Source organism: Myxocyprinus asiaticus, chromosome 2 (genome assembly GCF_019703515.2).
Source record: "Myxocyprinus asiaticus isolate MX2 ecotype Aquarium Trade chromosome 2, UBuf_Myxa_2, whole genome shotgun sequence".
Lineage (NCBI taxonomy): Eukaryota > Metazoa > Chordata > Actinopteri > Cypriniformes > Catostomidae > Myxocyprinus > Myxocyprinus asiaticus.
Genome location: NC_059345.1, coordinates 26,680,027 through 26,694,588, shown reverse-complemented (window position 1 = coordinate 26,694,588; position 14,562 = coordinate 26,680,027). Strand labels below are relative to the sequence as shown.

The window sequence follows — 14,562 nt, the reverse complement described above, 5'->3', positions numbered from 1 at the left end:
TACATCACCAAGTGCAATGCAAAGCGTCGGATGCAGTGGTGTAAAGCATGCCGCCACTGGACTCTAGAGCAGTGGAGACGCGTTCTCTTGAGTGACGAATCACGCTTCTTCATCTGGCAATCTGATGGACGAGTCTGGGTTTAGCGGTTGCCAGGAGAACGGTACTTGTCTGACTGCATTGTGCCAACTGTGAAGTTTGGTGGAGGGGGGATTATGGTATGGGGTTGTTTTTCAGGAGCTGGGCTTGGCCCCTTAGTTCCAGTGAAAGGAACTCTGAATGCTTCAGCATACCAAGAGATTTTGGACAATTCCATGCTCCCAAGTTTGTGGGAACAGTTTGGGGATGGCCCCTTCCTGTCCAACATGACTGCGCACCAGTGCACAAAGCAAGGTCCATAAAGACATGGATGAGCGAGTTTGGTGTGGAAGAACTTGACTGGCCTGCACAGAGTCCTGACCTCAACCCGATAGAGCACCTTTGGGATGAATTAGAGCGAAGACTGCGAGCCAGGCTTTCTCGTCCAACATCAGTGTCTGACCTCACAAATGCGCTTCTGGAGGAATGGTCAAATATTCCCATAAACACACTCCTAAACCTTGTGGAAAGCCTTCCCAGAAGAGTTGAAGCTGTTATAGCTGCAAAGGGTGGGCCGACGTCATATTAAACCCTATGGATTAAGAATGGGATGCCACTTAAGTTCATATGCGTCTAAAGGCAGATGAGCGAATACTTTTGGCAATATAGTGTAACTACAGGTGCATCTCAATAAATTAGAATGTCGTGGAAAAGTTCATTTATTTCAGTAATTCAACTCAAATTGTGAAACTCGTGTATTAAATAAATTCAATGCACACAGACTGAAGTAGTTTAAGTCTTTGGTTCTTTTAATTGTGATGATTTTGGCTCACATTTAACAAAAACCCACCAATTCACTATCTCAAAAAATTAGAATACATCATAAGACCAATAAAAAAAACATTTTTAGTGAATTGTTGGCCTTCTGGAAAGTATGTTCATTTACTGTATATGTACTCAATACTTGGTAGGGGCTCCTTTTGCTTTAATTACTGCCTCAATTCGGCATGGCATGGAGGTGATCAGTTTGTGGCACTGCTGAGGTGGTATGGAAGCCCAGGTTTCTTTGACAATGGCCTTCAGCTCATCTGCATTTTTTGGTCTCTTGTTTCTCATTTTCCTCTTGACAATACCCCATAGATTCTCTATGGGGTTTAGGTCTGGTGAGTTTGCTGGCCAGTCAAGCACACCAACACCATGGTCATTTAACCAACTTTTGGTGCTTTTGGCAGTGTGAGCAGGTGCCAAATCCTGCTGGAAAATGAAATCAGCATCTTTAAAAAGCTGGTCAGCAGAAGGAAGCCTGAAGTGCTCCAAAATTTCTTAGGTAAACGGGTGCAGTGACTTTGGTTTTCAAAAAACACAATGGACCAACACCAGCAGATGACATTGCACCCCAAATCATCACAGACTGTGGAAACTTAACACTGGACTTCAAGCAACTTGGGCTATGAGCTTCTCCACCCTTCCTCCAGACTCTAGGACCTTGGTTTTCAAATGAAATACAAAACTTGCTCTCATCTGAAAAGAGGACTTTGGAACACTGGGCACCAGTCCAGTTCTTCTTCTCCTTAGCCCAGGTAAGACGCCTCTGACGTTGTCTGTGGTTCAGGAGTGGCTTGACAAGAGGAATACGACAACTGTAGCCAAATTCCTTGACACGTCTGTGAGTGGTGGCTCTTGATGCCTTGACCCCAGCCTCAGTCCATTCCTTGTGAAGTTCACCCAAATTCTTGAATCGATTTTGCTTGACAATCATAAGGCTGCGGTTCTCTCGGTTGGTTGTGCATCTTTTTCTTCCACACTTTTTCCTTCCACTCAACTTTCTGTTAACATGCTTGGATACAGCACTCTGTGAACAGCCAGCTTCTTTGGCAATGAATGTTTGTGGCTTACCCTCCTTGTGAAGGGTGTCAATGATTGTCTTCTGGACAACTATCAGATCAGCAGTCTTCCCCATGATTGTGTAGCCTAGTGAACCAAACTGAGAGACCATTTTGAAGGCTCAGGAAACCTTTGCAGGTGTTTTGAGTTGATTAGCTGATTGGCATGTCACTATATTCTAATTTTGTGAGATAGTGAATTGGTGGGTTTTTGTTAAATGTGAGCCAAAATCATCACAATTAAAAGAACCAAAGACTTAAACTACTTCAGTCTGTGTGCACTGAATTTATTTAATACACGAGTTTCACAATTTGAGTTGAATTACTGAAATAAATGAACTTTTCCACGACATTCTAATTTATTGAGATGCACTTGTATTGCGTGCAAAGAAATTACTGTAGTGCCGGCAAATTGTCTGTAGATGGTGCGCTTTCCCCATATGTTCAAAAAGTATTATGTAAATGTGGAAGTAAATACTGTAGTTTTCCTTCTGCACGTATGACAAAACTACAATGTAAAAGTTTTTAAGAACAATCTTTTTTTAAATTACATGCACATATTGTTAGTTGCTATCTCAAATCTATTGGAGTTTTACCTTAGTGTTTTCTAAGTCCAATTGCAAGGAAAGAGGGCCTGCAAAACACGAAGGGTTACTTCGATTGAGCTGCCTGTGGCGCAGCTGGAAAGGTTCCAGTCCGTTTCCGATATAGCCTAATTAAACGAGCAACAGGCATTGGCTTTGAGAGACGGACAGACCCCAGTACTGGTCACTCGAAGACAGCTGTAGGTACCAACTTGCAAAATAGTAAGTAGAATAAGTTAGACATTGATAATATATGAAATATGTCATTGTGAACTAAGGCAAACACCTATATCAAATCAAGACGTTTTCACCAAGGCATTAATGTTTTTTTTTTTTTTTTTTTTTTCTTCAGGTGACAATTTGCTAGTTTATATCCAGATTTTGCATTAGGATGGCTGGTATTGGCAAGCTGCGCGTCGCTGTCATCGGGGCCGGTGCTGCGGGACTGTGCGCGGCCCGTCATCTTCTTTCCCGCCCCGACACCTTTGCACCACCTGTAGTGTTCGAGCTCACCAAGAACGTTGGAGGGACGTGGGTCTATGAGGAAAGAGTGGGATATTACGACAATGGTTTACCTATCCACAGCAGCATGTACAGGGACCTCAGGTGAATCTTGAAGCTGTCACAACTAACATGATGACACAAAAATGTTATAGCGTTTTCTGGTTACTTTACCACACAGTACAAATTACAAGCAGCCTATTAGTAAATTCAGCAAACTGTAGTATATCTTTACATTTTTAATTTTCGATTTATTTCCAATCAAAATGTATTATTTTTACCTGTCACAGAAATAAATAAAATAGGCCTACTTAACATGCGCTATAATTGTACTGTTCAATACCCTTTAGGTGTGTATTGCTAGCCATGTAGATGGACTCAACAACGGAATACTTTAACATTTTTAACAAAATATTTGGTGTCATTCAGTGTTTTAAGCACATTTACTACATGCCATATGCAACACACTCCCACGCGAAATCGTAGGGATTCGAACAGTTTTTCTAAATTTGACTAATTCAGCCAATGATGTAGCTGGAGATGGTTTCCATCTAATAACGACAATTACTTGCTTCTGTCACACAACAGCTTCCTATCATGTTTACACTACTGATCAGTTAAGTTTAGATAAGGGGTTTGGGTGAGGGCATAATATTAATAAGCATGTCCTTAAAGCCTCCTGCGCGGAACTCGCGCTTACTTCTGCATTACACATCCAGGGATTTGCATGTGATGAAATCCTACAAATGTATACGAACGAAATCGTACGAAATCATATGAAATAGCCAACTCATCAATATGTACGAATTTTTATGAGATTGGTTTGGCCACAAGGATTGTTGTTTCACTTATTACTGATTTTGAATACTTATTAATACTGATGGTTACATTTTCATGAGGTTTCACTAACTTCTGATTCATTTAAAGTCTTTAAAGCTGTAATATAGTTCTATTTTGTGTTTCCATGTATTCCTCTGACATGACAGAACCAATATTCCCAAAGAGGTGATGTCTTTCCCTGACTTTCCATTCGCAAAGCATCTTCCCTCTTTTGTCCATCACACAGAGGTGCGGAAGTACCTTGAGCAATACTGTGATCATTTTCGTCTGTGGGACCACATAAAGGTGAAATAAAATACTTGGCCTTTTTCTAAAAATAAGGGAAGTATCGGCTGCCGATATTTATCGGACAATTACTGACCAAATTAAAACCATCGGCAAATTGGCAATAAGAATGAAAATGCATATATGAAAAACTAATGGTTTAGTTATGATGAATTAATAATAGACTTTGTAAAAACTCTGTGAATTCAAATGCACAGCCCAGGTATAATAATAGCCACAATATGTAGAAGGGTTGGCACTCCTAAGAACATCTAACATTTACATTTTAGTCTTTCTCTTTCTCATGTTAATCCGGGAAAACAGCATAAGTGGATGTAACAGCTGTGAAAGCAGCACTTACCTATAGGCTACATGATGAGGGAAACCATTCAAAATGTTTTTTGAAACCTGCAGACTTTGACTTTTGAGACATCGGTATGATATCCATCAATGCTGCATGATTTATTGAATTAAGACTGAAATTGTAATATGGTCTTGTGCAATTACTAAAAAACAGAATCACAAAAATGTTTGCAAAAACAGAAGTGCAAAATTGTTTTAGAAGTACAAAATAACCTTTTTTTTCCCATATCAATCATCATATTCAGTCATTTTTTGCATCTTTTTAAAAATCTTTTTATCTTGTATGTATCTTTTCACTGTGGCTCTCTTTGAAATTTTGACCTGTGATGTGTTTTGACACATCCAATCCATGTTCAGTGGAAATCATTTATTGTTAGAACAGTAAAAAAGCTTTTGTAAATCATAATTCCTAAGTAAAACAGTGATATTATGATATAATAAGTGGTAAGTTGCTAAATGTCGGTATCGGCCTATAGTTTTTTGTTAAAATCTGTATTGTATCGGGCAAAAATTTTCATATCGGTGCATCCCTACTAAAAATAATAGCCAATTTCCTTACATAAAAAATACAGCTCTTTGAGCAAATTTAAGTGATACCTTGTAAATTCGAGATTTAGAAATAATGTACCTTGCATAGTGTTTGTCAGATAATCATTAATTTCGCTGTCCGTGACCAGTCAGTCACTGATAATCTGATAACACTGAGTTTGATTGTTTGGTCAGAAATCACGCAGCTTATCTTTACTGTACATTTATGATCAGTCACTGAAATTTCAAAGTGGAAAACGGCTGGAGAATTAATGGTCACCTTGTCAATGGACTGACTGTTACTGATGATTTGCTTCACTAACAGTCAGTCAAAATCTAAAGAAACTATTAAAAGGTTTATTTCTCTTTTCCACTTAGTTTGGCACCATGGTGGCCTCAGTGACTCCAGTAGAAGTAAAGGGTGGTTGGAATGGGCTGGCTTGGAATGTCACTTCCAATGATGGCCTAGACAACTGCAAATCCATTACAGATCGTTTTGATGCTGTTATGGTGTGTAATGGGTAAGTGCACAGTGAAATGAGTGATGTCCCTCACCACCTTCCTTTGAGCAACGTGCTGTAATAGTTAAAATTTTACATGGTTAGGTCAATGAGGACATTGGGTAAAGTGGATTAAACAGTAACTCATGATGCAACAAGACTGTATTGCACTCACTCATGTATAGTTTAAAGGCCAGTTTTCAGATTTCAGAGTCAGATTTGATTGAATAATTTGTAGAGAAAATTAGTTATGTAGAAGTGACAGAATCTACTGTCTTACAAATCAAATGATGTGTGTTTTTTTCCAGACATTTCTATGACCCATACATCCCTGCAATACCTGGACTGGAAAAATTCAAAGGTTTCCCCTTCCATACATTACATAGTAAATACTTTTGTGAAGTAAAAGGACATCTTACAGCTTAAAGACCAAGTATCTGTGTGCTGACACTGAAACGTGGCTAGACTTGCAAATTCCTATGAAGTGCTTTTCTGTAGCAACATGTTATCAGTTTATCAGCATGGGGGTTTACTGAGAAAAGCTTTAGATTGAACCATGTCTTTGGTTGGAAAGCAGACCCAATTTCGGTTAATCATTATATGACTTAACATTTATCAATTATGTTAATTATGTTAGTAATTAAAACTTTGTATTTTTTGCTCTGTTGAGATTGGAGTTACAAATATAATGAGCTGGCAGAGATTCATTGTATGAGTGAAAGATAGCAAGCTAGATCTTAAATAATAAAAATGCTCTTTACATTCATTAATGCATTTTTATGTGGATTTGTTTTGCATGTTTTTGGGTTGCAGTTTTAGTAATCGGTTTTGCTATCAAGCATGAACAAAAATTTAATGTTTTGTGCACTTTTTAATGGCATTACTGTAAAAATTGTGACAATAACCAATGTTTGTCCAGATGTGTCTGTATTTGTTTATCGTTGTGTGTGTCTGTAGGGACTCTGATGCACAGTCATGATTACCGTAGTGCTGAACATTTGATGGGAAAGTCAGTGGTGCTACTGGGAGCTGGTCTCTCTGGGTTAGATATTGCAATGGAGCTCTCCAGTGTCGACGCTAAGGTAAACTGCTTTCTCATTTGTAACCATTGTTTTGTGTGGTTTAATTTGAGTGTACATGTTACTATATATATATATATATATATATATATATATATATATATATATACTAAGATTATTTAAGAGAACATTACTTTTAGAATGCTTAGTTCTGCAAAATTCCATCTAAAGTATTGTATCTGGAATTTCTTTGCTTCTCTACTTTTATTTACCTTGTACTGTTATTTACCCCCAGGTTATTCTTAGTCATGGACAGCGCCCTTTGACCTGCCCTCTTCCTCCAGGAGTCCAGCAGGCTCCTCCGGTAACCTCTGTACTAGATGATGGATCTCTAGAGTTCAAAGATGGGGAGAGGGCCAAGCCAGAGGTGTTTCTGTTCTGCACAGGCTACAACTTCACTTTCCCTTTTCTGGATGACAAAGTGGGTGTAAGAGTCCAGGAGCACCTGGTCTGGCCACTCTATAAGTTCCTAATACCTCCGGCCTACCCATCACTCTTTATAGTGGGCATCTGTAGAGCTATATGCCCCTTCCCACATTTCCATGTTCAGGTGAGTGGAGTGGCAAGGGAAGGCAAGTTATATTTTGATTGAGGGAATATAAACGACTTGAGTATTATGAGTATCTTTTGTAATTCAATTCCCTTTTATATTCATTAGATTTTTTGCGTCTGCTTTTAAATTCTTATAACATGTCTTTGTGTTTAGGTGATACTTTGAAGGTTTCATTTTTTTACTTGTTTGTGCCTCTTTTCTATCTGTTCCACTACTCACTTCTTCCCCAGTCTCAATTCATCCTGTCAGTGTTGGATGGTTCTTTCCCTCTTCCGTCACGTCAGGAAATGGAGAGAGACATTGAATTGGACATTGCTGCCCGTCGTGCCCGTGGGATTGCCACCCGCCATATCCTTAAACTGGATTCTGAGCAGTGGGCCTACAATGATGAGCTTGCCCACCTGGGAGGATTCCAACCCCTCCCACGTTATTGGAGCAACCTTTATGAATCCAACAAGGTGTTCCGTGTCCGAGACATGCTCAATTACAAGACCTACAACTACACTGTCTCTGATGACTTGGAGTGGAAGGTGCAGGATTTGCATGGCCAGCAGTTGAAGAAACCTCTGGCTATTAAAAAATGAATCTAGTCTGTGATGGGAAAATACCCCATTATTTCAGGTGCTAGCAGGCATGTGCCAATGTAGCAAGTAAAATTAGGATATTAACAATTTGTTCATTATTCTGATTAATATGTTTTCCAGTTTTTAACATTTCTAACCATACTTTTTTTTTTTATATATAAAAAGCTAAGTTGTCCCCATACAAAAAGAATGTGGTTCTATTACAAAAAACTTATGTTTCTAGTCTTATTATCTGTAACAATAAAACAAAAAGTAAAAAAAATAAATAAAAAATGAACTTAAACAATGTGTACTCAATTATCTGTAAAAATATCATTTTAAACATATGAAGTGTCATCAAGATTATGACCATGTAGTTGTGATTAGCTCTTGCCATTAGAAGAAATGGTTTTAGTTACAGTTTAATGTTCAGTTCAAAACATTTTTACAGCAGTCATAAATTGTAACGTAATATTACAATGATTATTCATATTTTCAGAACATCTGTTCATTATGTCAGATAGTTAACACAAAATGCATGAGAGTAATTGCAAGCACAGTAGCCACAATGTAAATTGTAATGTGTTACTTTTGACGTAATACGCCAAAAGGCACCGCTGGGATTCGAACCCAGGATCTCCTGTTTACTAGACAGGCGCTTTAACCAACTAAGCCACGGCGCCTCGTGTGAGCAGGTCTGAATTAAGATATCAAGAATACAATGATATTTGAAAGTTCGACGCAATCGAACTTAATCTCAAAAAACAAATCTGAGCAGTCTTAATCTTTCGTAATATTCGTGTACTTTGATACTGCAATGAGTTAACTAGTAGAATAGACCATTTTACTATATAGAAAATCTAGCGTTAAATCACTTTCGCCAGCAAGCACTTTCTGGCAGTTTTACTTAAGTGTACATCATAGAACAACTTTATGAGCACCCCGTTGAGATTCACTGCCTTGTTTATTCCAGAACGCTAATGCTAATAATGCAATACGGCGAATAATACTCCAGCCACACGATGGCAGCACACCTTGCACGACCACAAGTAGGCGTCACAGATATTTTTGTTCTGATGAAGTCTCTTGATAGTTATTCACTGCAACATACATGTGAATCACTAGAAATGGAAAACGTTGGAGCTGTTGAAATCACGATTAATTAAACTGGTATGTACTCATAGCTGGAAAAACTCAGTCACACAAAGTAGCAAAATCCTGACTCACAGCAGTTCTTTCACTTATGTTGCCATTTCAAATATTGGGTCTGCATGATTCTCTAGCTAAAGACCACATACTATTCTTTCAACCACTTCAACCTTATTTCTCAGAAATGTCCTAGTTCTGCTCTTTTTCCAAAAGCATCACACATTCTTGGCTGAATTTACTCAACTGAATCACAACCGACTAACAGAAGAAAGGGATGGATTAATTGACTATAATGGTTCCTGTTGGTCTCTACTGGTAATGTGTTGGCTTCTTTGGTGGCATGTTATGTAGAGAGCAGTGGTTCTCAACTGGTTTTACTTCGGGACGCAGATTTTACATTGGAAATCAAGTTGCGACCGAATATAGTAAAAACGTAACCTGTATTTAATGTATCCTGGGTCGCGTATCCTTTTATGTTGCATAGTTTTGTTCTTGGTTTTCAAGTATAAGGCAATGCATCAAGTGACATTATTTTTGTTGTTTTGTAAGCTTTCTCTTACCCCTTTTAACAATTTAAGAGAATATTTATTTATATGAGCCCATTATTATTCCGTTTTTTTTCTAATTTCAAACATCATTCAAATAGAACATACATATTACACAGGAGGAAAGGCTCCTCATTAGGCTAGCATGGTTAGGTCAGTGTAGCTAGTCTTAAATAATAGTAATAATAATACATTATAGTATGTATATATAAAAAATACTAGCTGAAACATTTTAAACTTTAACTACTGCCACTGTTGATATAAAATGAGGTCTAATAGATTCTACCTTTAGATTATTTCATATGAAACTATAACATTTTGCCAAAATATAACTATATATAATATACTTTTACTCATGTAAAATCGTGAAACATTTTTGTAAAGGTGATAATGAGTAATGAAGAAAATAAATAAATAAATAGCTCATAGCACAGTGTTGCTCTTTTCCTCCTCACAGTCCTCAGTGCTGTTTGGCATGTCAGGGCTGCATAGTGTTTGAGAGGTTAGACTTCACCGTAACACTTTAAACTAGAAAAGTCTCTAGAACTGAAATGGGTCACATCAGTTTTGAGGTCTGCGCGCCACAATATCGAGGAAAGCCCGGTTGTTGCGCGTGCAAGCCATAGAGAAGAGCAGATCATGATCGGGAACAGGATCCGTTACACTCTCGCGAAAGCTTTAATCGCAGTGCAGATGAGAAGCCTTTAGCTGAATGAGAGAGTATCATTAAATTTGCCTCGGTAGTCCTATAGGCTATCGCTTGGGCAGCCTCTGAAATATCTTCAATGGGAGAACCATGGCATTGTTCTTTCCCTGCTGTCCGCGACCCAGTTCGAATAGACCTGCGACCCACCAGTTGAGAAACACTAGTCTAGTGGATGCCATTAGGGACAAATTATCTGTAATGGAAACCAATAACCATTACATCCTAATGGAATATTGCCCAAACAAAAACACAATGCACTTGTATTGGTATTTGTAGTGGAAACCACTAGAATATATTCTAATGTTTCTATTATTATTATTGTTATTTATATATATTTGTTTATCTATTAGCTGGGTGGCAACCCAGATAACATGTGGTAATCGGCCCAGGCTTGGCAGACGAGCGGCCTAACTTATTTTGACAAAATTCAACACACTACAAATAATTTTAAAAAAAAAGAAGAAAAAAAGAAAAAAGATTTACACATTTCAATTTCATGACAAAATTCTATCAAATTGAACTGATTAATCTTTAACAAAATGAAATAAAAATACATTAAGTTTTATCAATTTAATTTGGTGAAAAATTACCCAATTAATTTTTATAATATTTTGTTATGAAATTTAAATGTGTAAATCTTAATATATATGAATAAATATGCTATAATATAGGGTTCATGGTTACATAACTGAAGTGTATAATCTAAAAGAAGAAATCTAGAGGCTAATTCTTTTGGGGGAAAATCTTAGGAAATGTCTTGGTTACTTCCAGATGTTTTTCTAACGTGCTCTATATTTTTTTGCCACATGTTTTAATAATCTCACACCATATCACTGGTTTTCTTAGGTGGTGATGATTGAAAGCTATGAGTAGAAATGCCAGTGAGGCTGTGATTTTTTTTTTCTCTGTGAGCTGGAAGGCGGAGGAGGAGGAAAGTAGTGAGTGTTTCTTTTATCACTGAAATACATGTGTTTTAAAAAGAGAGACAAGTGTTTTTTGGATAGATCAGAAAAGCAATGATTTGCATACAGAACATCAGATTCAGAATTGCAAATTCAGATTTAGAGTAATCAGCAGCCAGCCAATTTTCTGTTTAATACATGATGTGCACAGATCCATGAGAATAAAGACAGGGAAGGGGAAAAGCTGCTATAAGTCACTGCTAGGAGGCCAGTTTTAGTGGTTTGATTAAATTTAAAAGCACTTGTGAAATTTAGATGGTCTGTTATTATGGTGTTGTTATTTAATGGACTTTTAAAGGATACACAGTTTAAAATAATATACTTACATTTTAGAGGAATATTAAAGGAATATAACAACATGCCTGATAATTTAGCATATATGATTGTATTTTATTCCATCAAAGTATAATGCCAAAACTCAATAAGGTTTATTGCAGTTTGCTAATGCAAAATGTTTAAATTGAGAGTAAAAAAAATAAAAAAATAAATGCTCATTAACGTCCCTCTTCTATTGCATATTATTATATATTGGATGTAACCATGCAAAGAGACCAATAGAAAAGAGTTGCACCTTCACCTGTGTTGATTTCAGTCACTTGGCAAAAGTTTTCTCAGTGGAAAAATGTATTTTAAATGAGGAATGAGCTGAGGTATAAGCCTTTCATGATTCATACTGTAGAAATGAGAGCGATGTGACTGTGAGGAGAGATTTAAGTAGAAAAGTTGGCTTCTGAAGGGGTGGAACATCAAGTTGCATCTTACAGTGGCATCTGAATGTCCTCTGTGAATCAGTGTGGTTCCATACATTCACCCCATTGGCACGCTGGGAAAACATGAAGAGGTATAGTTTTAAGAAGGTCCTGTACAAGGAATACCCTCTTTTAAATTAGTTTAACAAACCAAGCACAGAAATCAAAACATGCATTAAGTGAACTAAGGCTTGTTTGTGAGTTGACAATGCTTAGTACTTAACACTGCTAGTGGTTAGTAGTCTAATCACTTCTATTGAATGTAACAGTTACTACTTCATTAAATACAATACTATAAAAATATACTATATTACAAAAATGTATAGTACAATATACAGATACATAATTGCTTCATTAATTTCATAAAGGAATTATCTACAAATTGTTCAATAATTTAAGCATACAGTTCTTTTTTATTGGTATTTGACATGACAATACATACAGGTATCTCAAAGAAAGAAAGAAAAAGCATATTTAATATATACTATCATAATATAGTTTAACAGTAACATATGTTTAGTATGGAGTGATTTTTTTTTTTTAATCGTAAAATCCCATATATTTTTAATGTATTGTAATATGTACAAAATGAAAAGTCAGAGTTGCCATTTATAACGTTTATTCATCAACAACAACAAAAACAAATCCACCTTACATTTTCACAGACAACCAATAATCAATCATAGCCCTTCTTCTAACAAAATAACATAAAAACACAAATTAAAAATTAACAGAAAAACATGAATAACTTTATTTTTGCACATTAAACAATAAACCGTGTCTATGTGTGCATAATGTGGACTTTCATAACTCTACAGTACTGTATGTAAGAAAATTACTGTGAAGCCATATTTAGGAGGGCTTGGGCAGAGGTGGCTAAATGTGTCAGGATCCTGTCACACTGTCAGTCTGGGTTGTTATGGTGTAAGGATCCTGACACTCTTATTCTGTGTCTGTGTTGAGTGCATGGCTCAGGGTTTCGCTCCTGACCATGTGCTCTACCTGTCCTTGTTTTTTGTCTCTATGTGAGCGCACAGCTTCATGTTGTGGTTTCCTTGCCGTGCGCTCATTGGTCTGTGTTGTGTTTTGTTTTTTGTCTCTGTATGACCTCTCTTCAGTCGGTTTTTGGGTTTCATGTTCAGAGCATGGTGTCTGGATCCTGATTCTTTTGTCTAGTTCGGTTTCGGTTCTGGTGTCTGGATCTGGACACTCATGCTCAATGTCTTGTCTTGGGGGTGGGGGTGGGGGGGGGGGGTGTCTATCACAGTCTGGCCATGACAGTTACCCCCTTCCTCTGTCTGTGTGTCATGTCTGCGTGTGCCTGTGTGTTTCCCTCTCGTTTCTCACAGGTGCTGTTGTCATAGTAACGCTGGTTGCATAGCTCATTAACAGATCTGCAGCACCTGTGTACCTTTATTTTCTCCTCTATTTAAACTCTCCTCTGTCTGGTGTTCGCTGCTCGTTTGTTTTGTTTGTTGGTGAGTCTGTGTGTCATGCACCCAATCTGTCAGTTTGACCATAGAAGTCTTTGGTTGGTTCTAGTATTTTACTAGTTCAGATTTGCGTTTACTTTTTCTTCCATTGGGAGAGTTTTTGTGCTTGAATTTTTTCTCGTTGTTTAATAAAGCCTTTTAGTTCCATCTCTGCATTTGGGTCCTTCATCTCTGCAACATTACTGTAACATATGACATGGATTGAAGGATAGGACCCAAATGCAGGAAGGCAAGTAAAGGGCTTTATTACAAAATAAATAAAAAATACAAACCAAAACTCCCACAAGGGAGAAAAACAGAATAATCAACTTCAAAGACCAACCAACCAAAAACCAACTGAAGTCTTCAGGAAATCCCAGGAATACATCGACTGGAGATCACACGACCCACACCAGACTCAACAAAACAAACTGGCACAGAACAGGACACACGTGGGACTTGAGTAGGAAAAAGGTAGATAGGGAGAAGGTGCCGCTGATGATGTTAATTGGAGAACGAGCTGTTGCCTGGGTAACGGATCTGTCGTTCTCCACATGGCACCTTCAAGACACAAGAGGGCATGAGAGACAAGGCGACACAGGAAAAAACACTCGGACGAGACAAACAGATAGTCAGGCCAGACTGTGACAAAATGCCTGTCAAGGCAAGTACAGTATTCATACTGTAATGGTCATAGTGCTTTGCCACAGGAAAAGTCTAGTGTCAAATTCAAATTTTTCTGCCCACACTCCCTCTTACCTGAAGTATGGCTCCAAATGAAACATCTGCAAGCATGTAAAAAGTCAGCATGAGTCTATGGTGGGACATTGCTCTTCTCTTATTTCTTCTCCAGACTGATTAACACTGCCTTAACCATCTCAGACAGTGACTATGTGGGAACACACTGTATCAAGGTGAGTGGAGATGAAAATAAAAACAACAGCATACAAACGTGTGTGATTCAGCAGCTCCAGTACTGACTGCTAAATACTGAGTCATAAATGTGCAGACACATACACATGCACATACATGCTGCATGTTTTCTCTTTTGTTGACACTGAAGAAATCTGAGTTTATAAAATTTCTAGAGCAAAATGCCTGATAAGGACATATGACTTGATTTAATGCCTTGATTTAAGAGGCATGTGGTTTAAGCTATGCCTTGGTGAAGGTTAAGCTTGAAAAGTTATGTAATTGTCATGATCTGTTATTATGTGACATGTGCATGGAGCTTGACATTACCTA

The 14,562-nt window shown here is 37.6% G+C and overlaps 1 protein-coding gene and 1 non-coding gene across 4 annotated transcripts; one reads left to right on the top strand and one right to left on the bottom strand.

The window, feature by feature from the left end:
• The first annotated feature begins 2,463 nt into the window (after positions 1–2,463).
• Positions 2,464–7,919, top strand: LOC127415802 (uncharacterized). 3 transcript variants are annotated; one of them, XM_051654767.1, is made up of 8 exons: positions 2,464–2,743; positions 2,896–3,149; positions 4,031–4,169; positions 5,418–5,560; positions 5,848–5,924; positions 6,497–6,621; positions 6,854–7,168; positions 7,402–7,919. In XM_051654767.1, exons 2-8 carry the CDS (start codon positions 2,935–2,937, stop codon positions 7,753–7,755), a joined length of 1,368 nt encoding a protein of 455 aa, XP_051510727.1. In that variant the 5' UTR covers positions 2,464–2,743; positions 2,896–2,934; the 3' UTR covers positions 7,756–7,919. The 3 variants fall into 3 exon arrangements, with proteins under 3 accessions (XP_051510727.1, XP_051510718.1, XP_051510736.1); XM_051654758.1 differs by having other exon boundaries at positions 2,465–2,765; XM_051654776.1 differs by having other exon boundaries at positions 2,467–2,765; positions 5,848–5,900.
• Positions 7,920–8,343: 424 nt separating this feature from the next.
• Positions 8,344–8,417, bottom strand: trnat-agu (transfer RNA threonine (anticodon AGU)). Its single transcript has one exon. It is a non-coding gene; the product is annotated as a tRNA-Thr (tRNA).
• Positions 8,418–14,562: the final 6,145 nt, after the last annotated feature.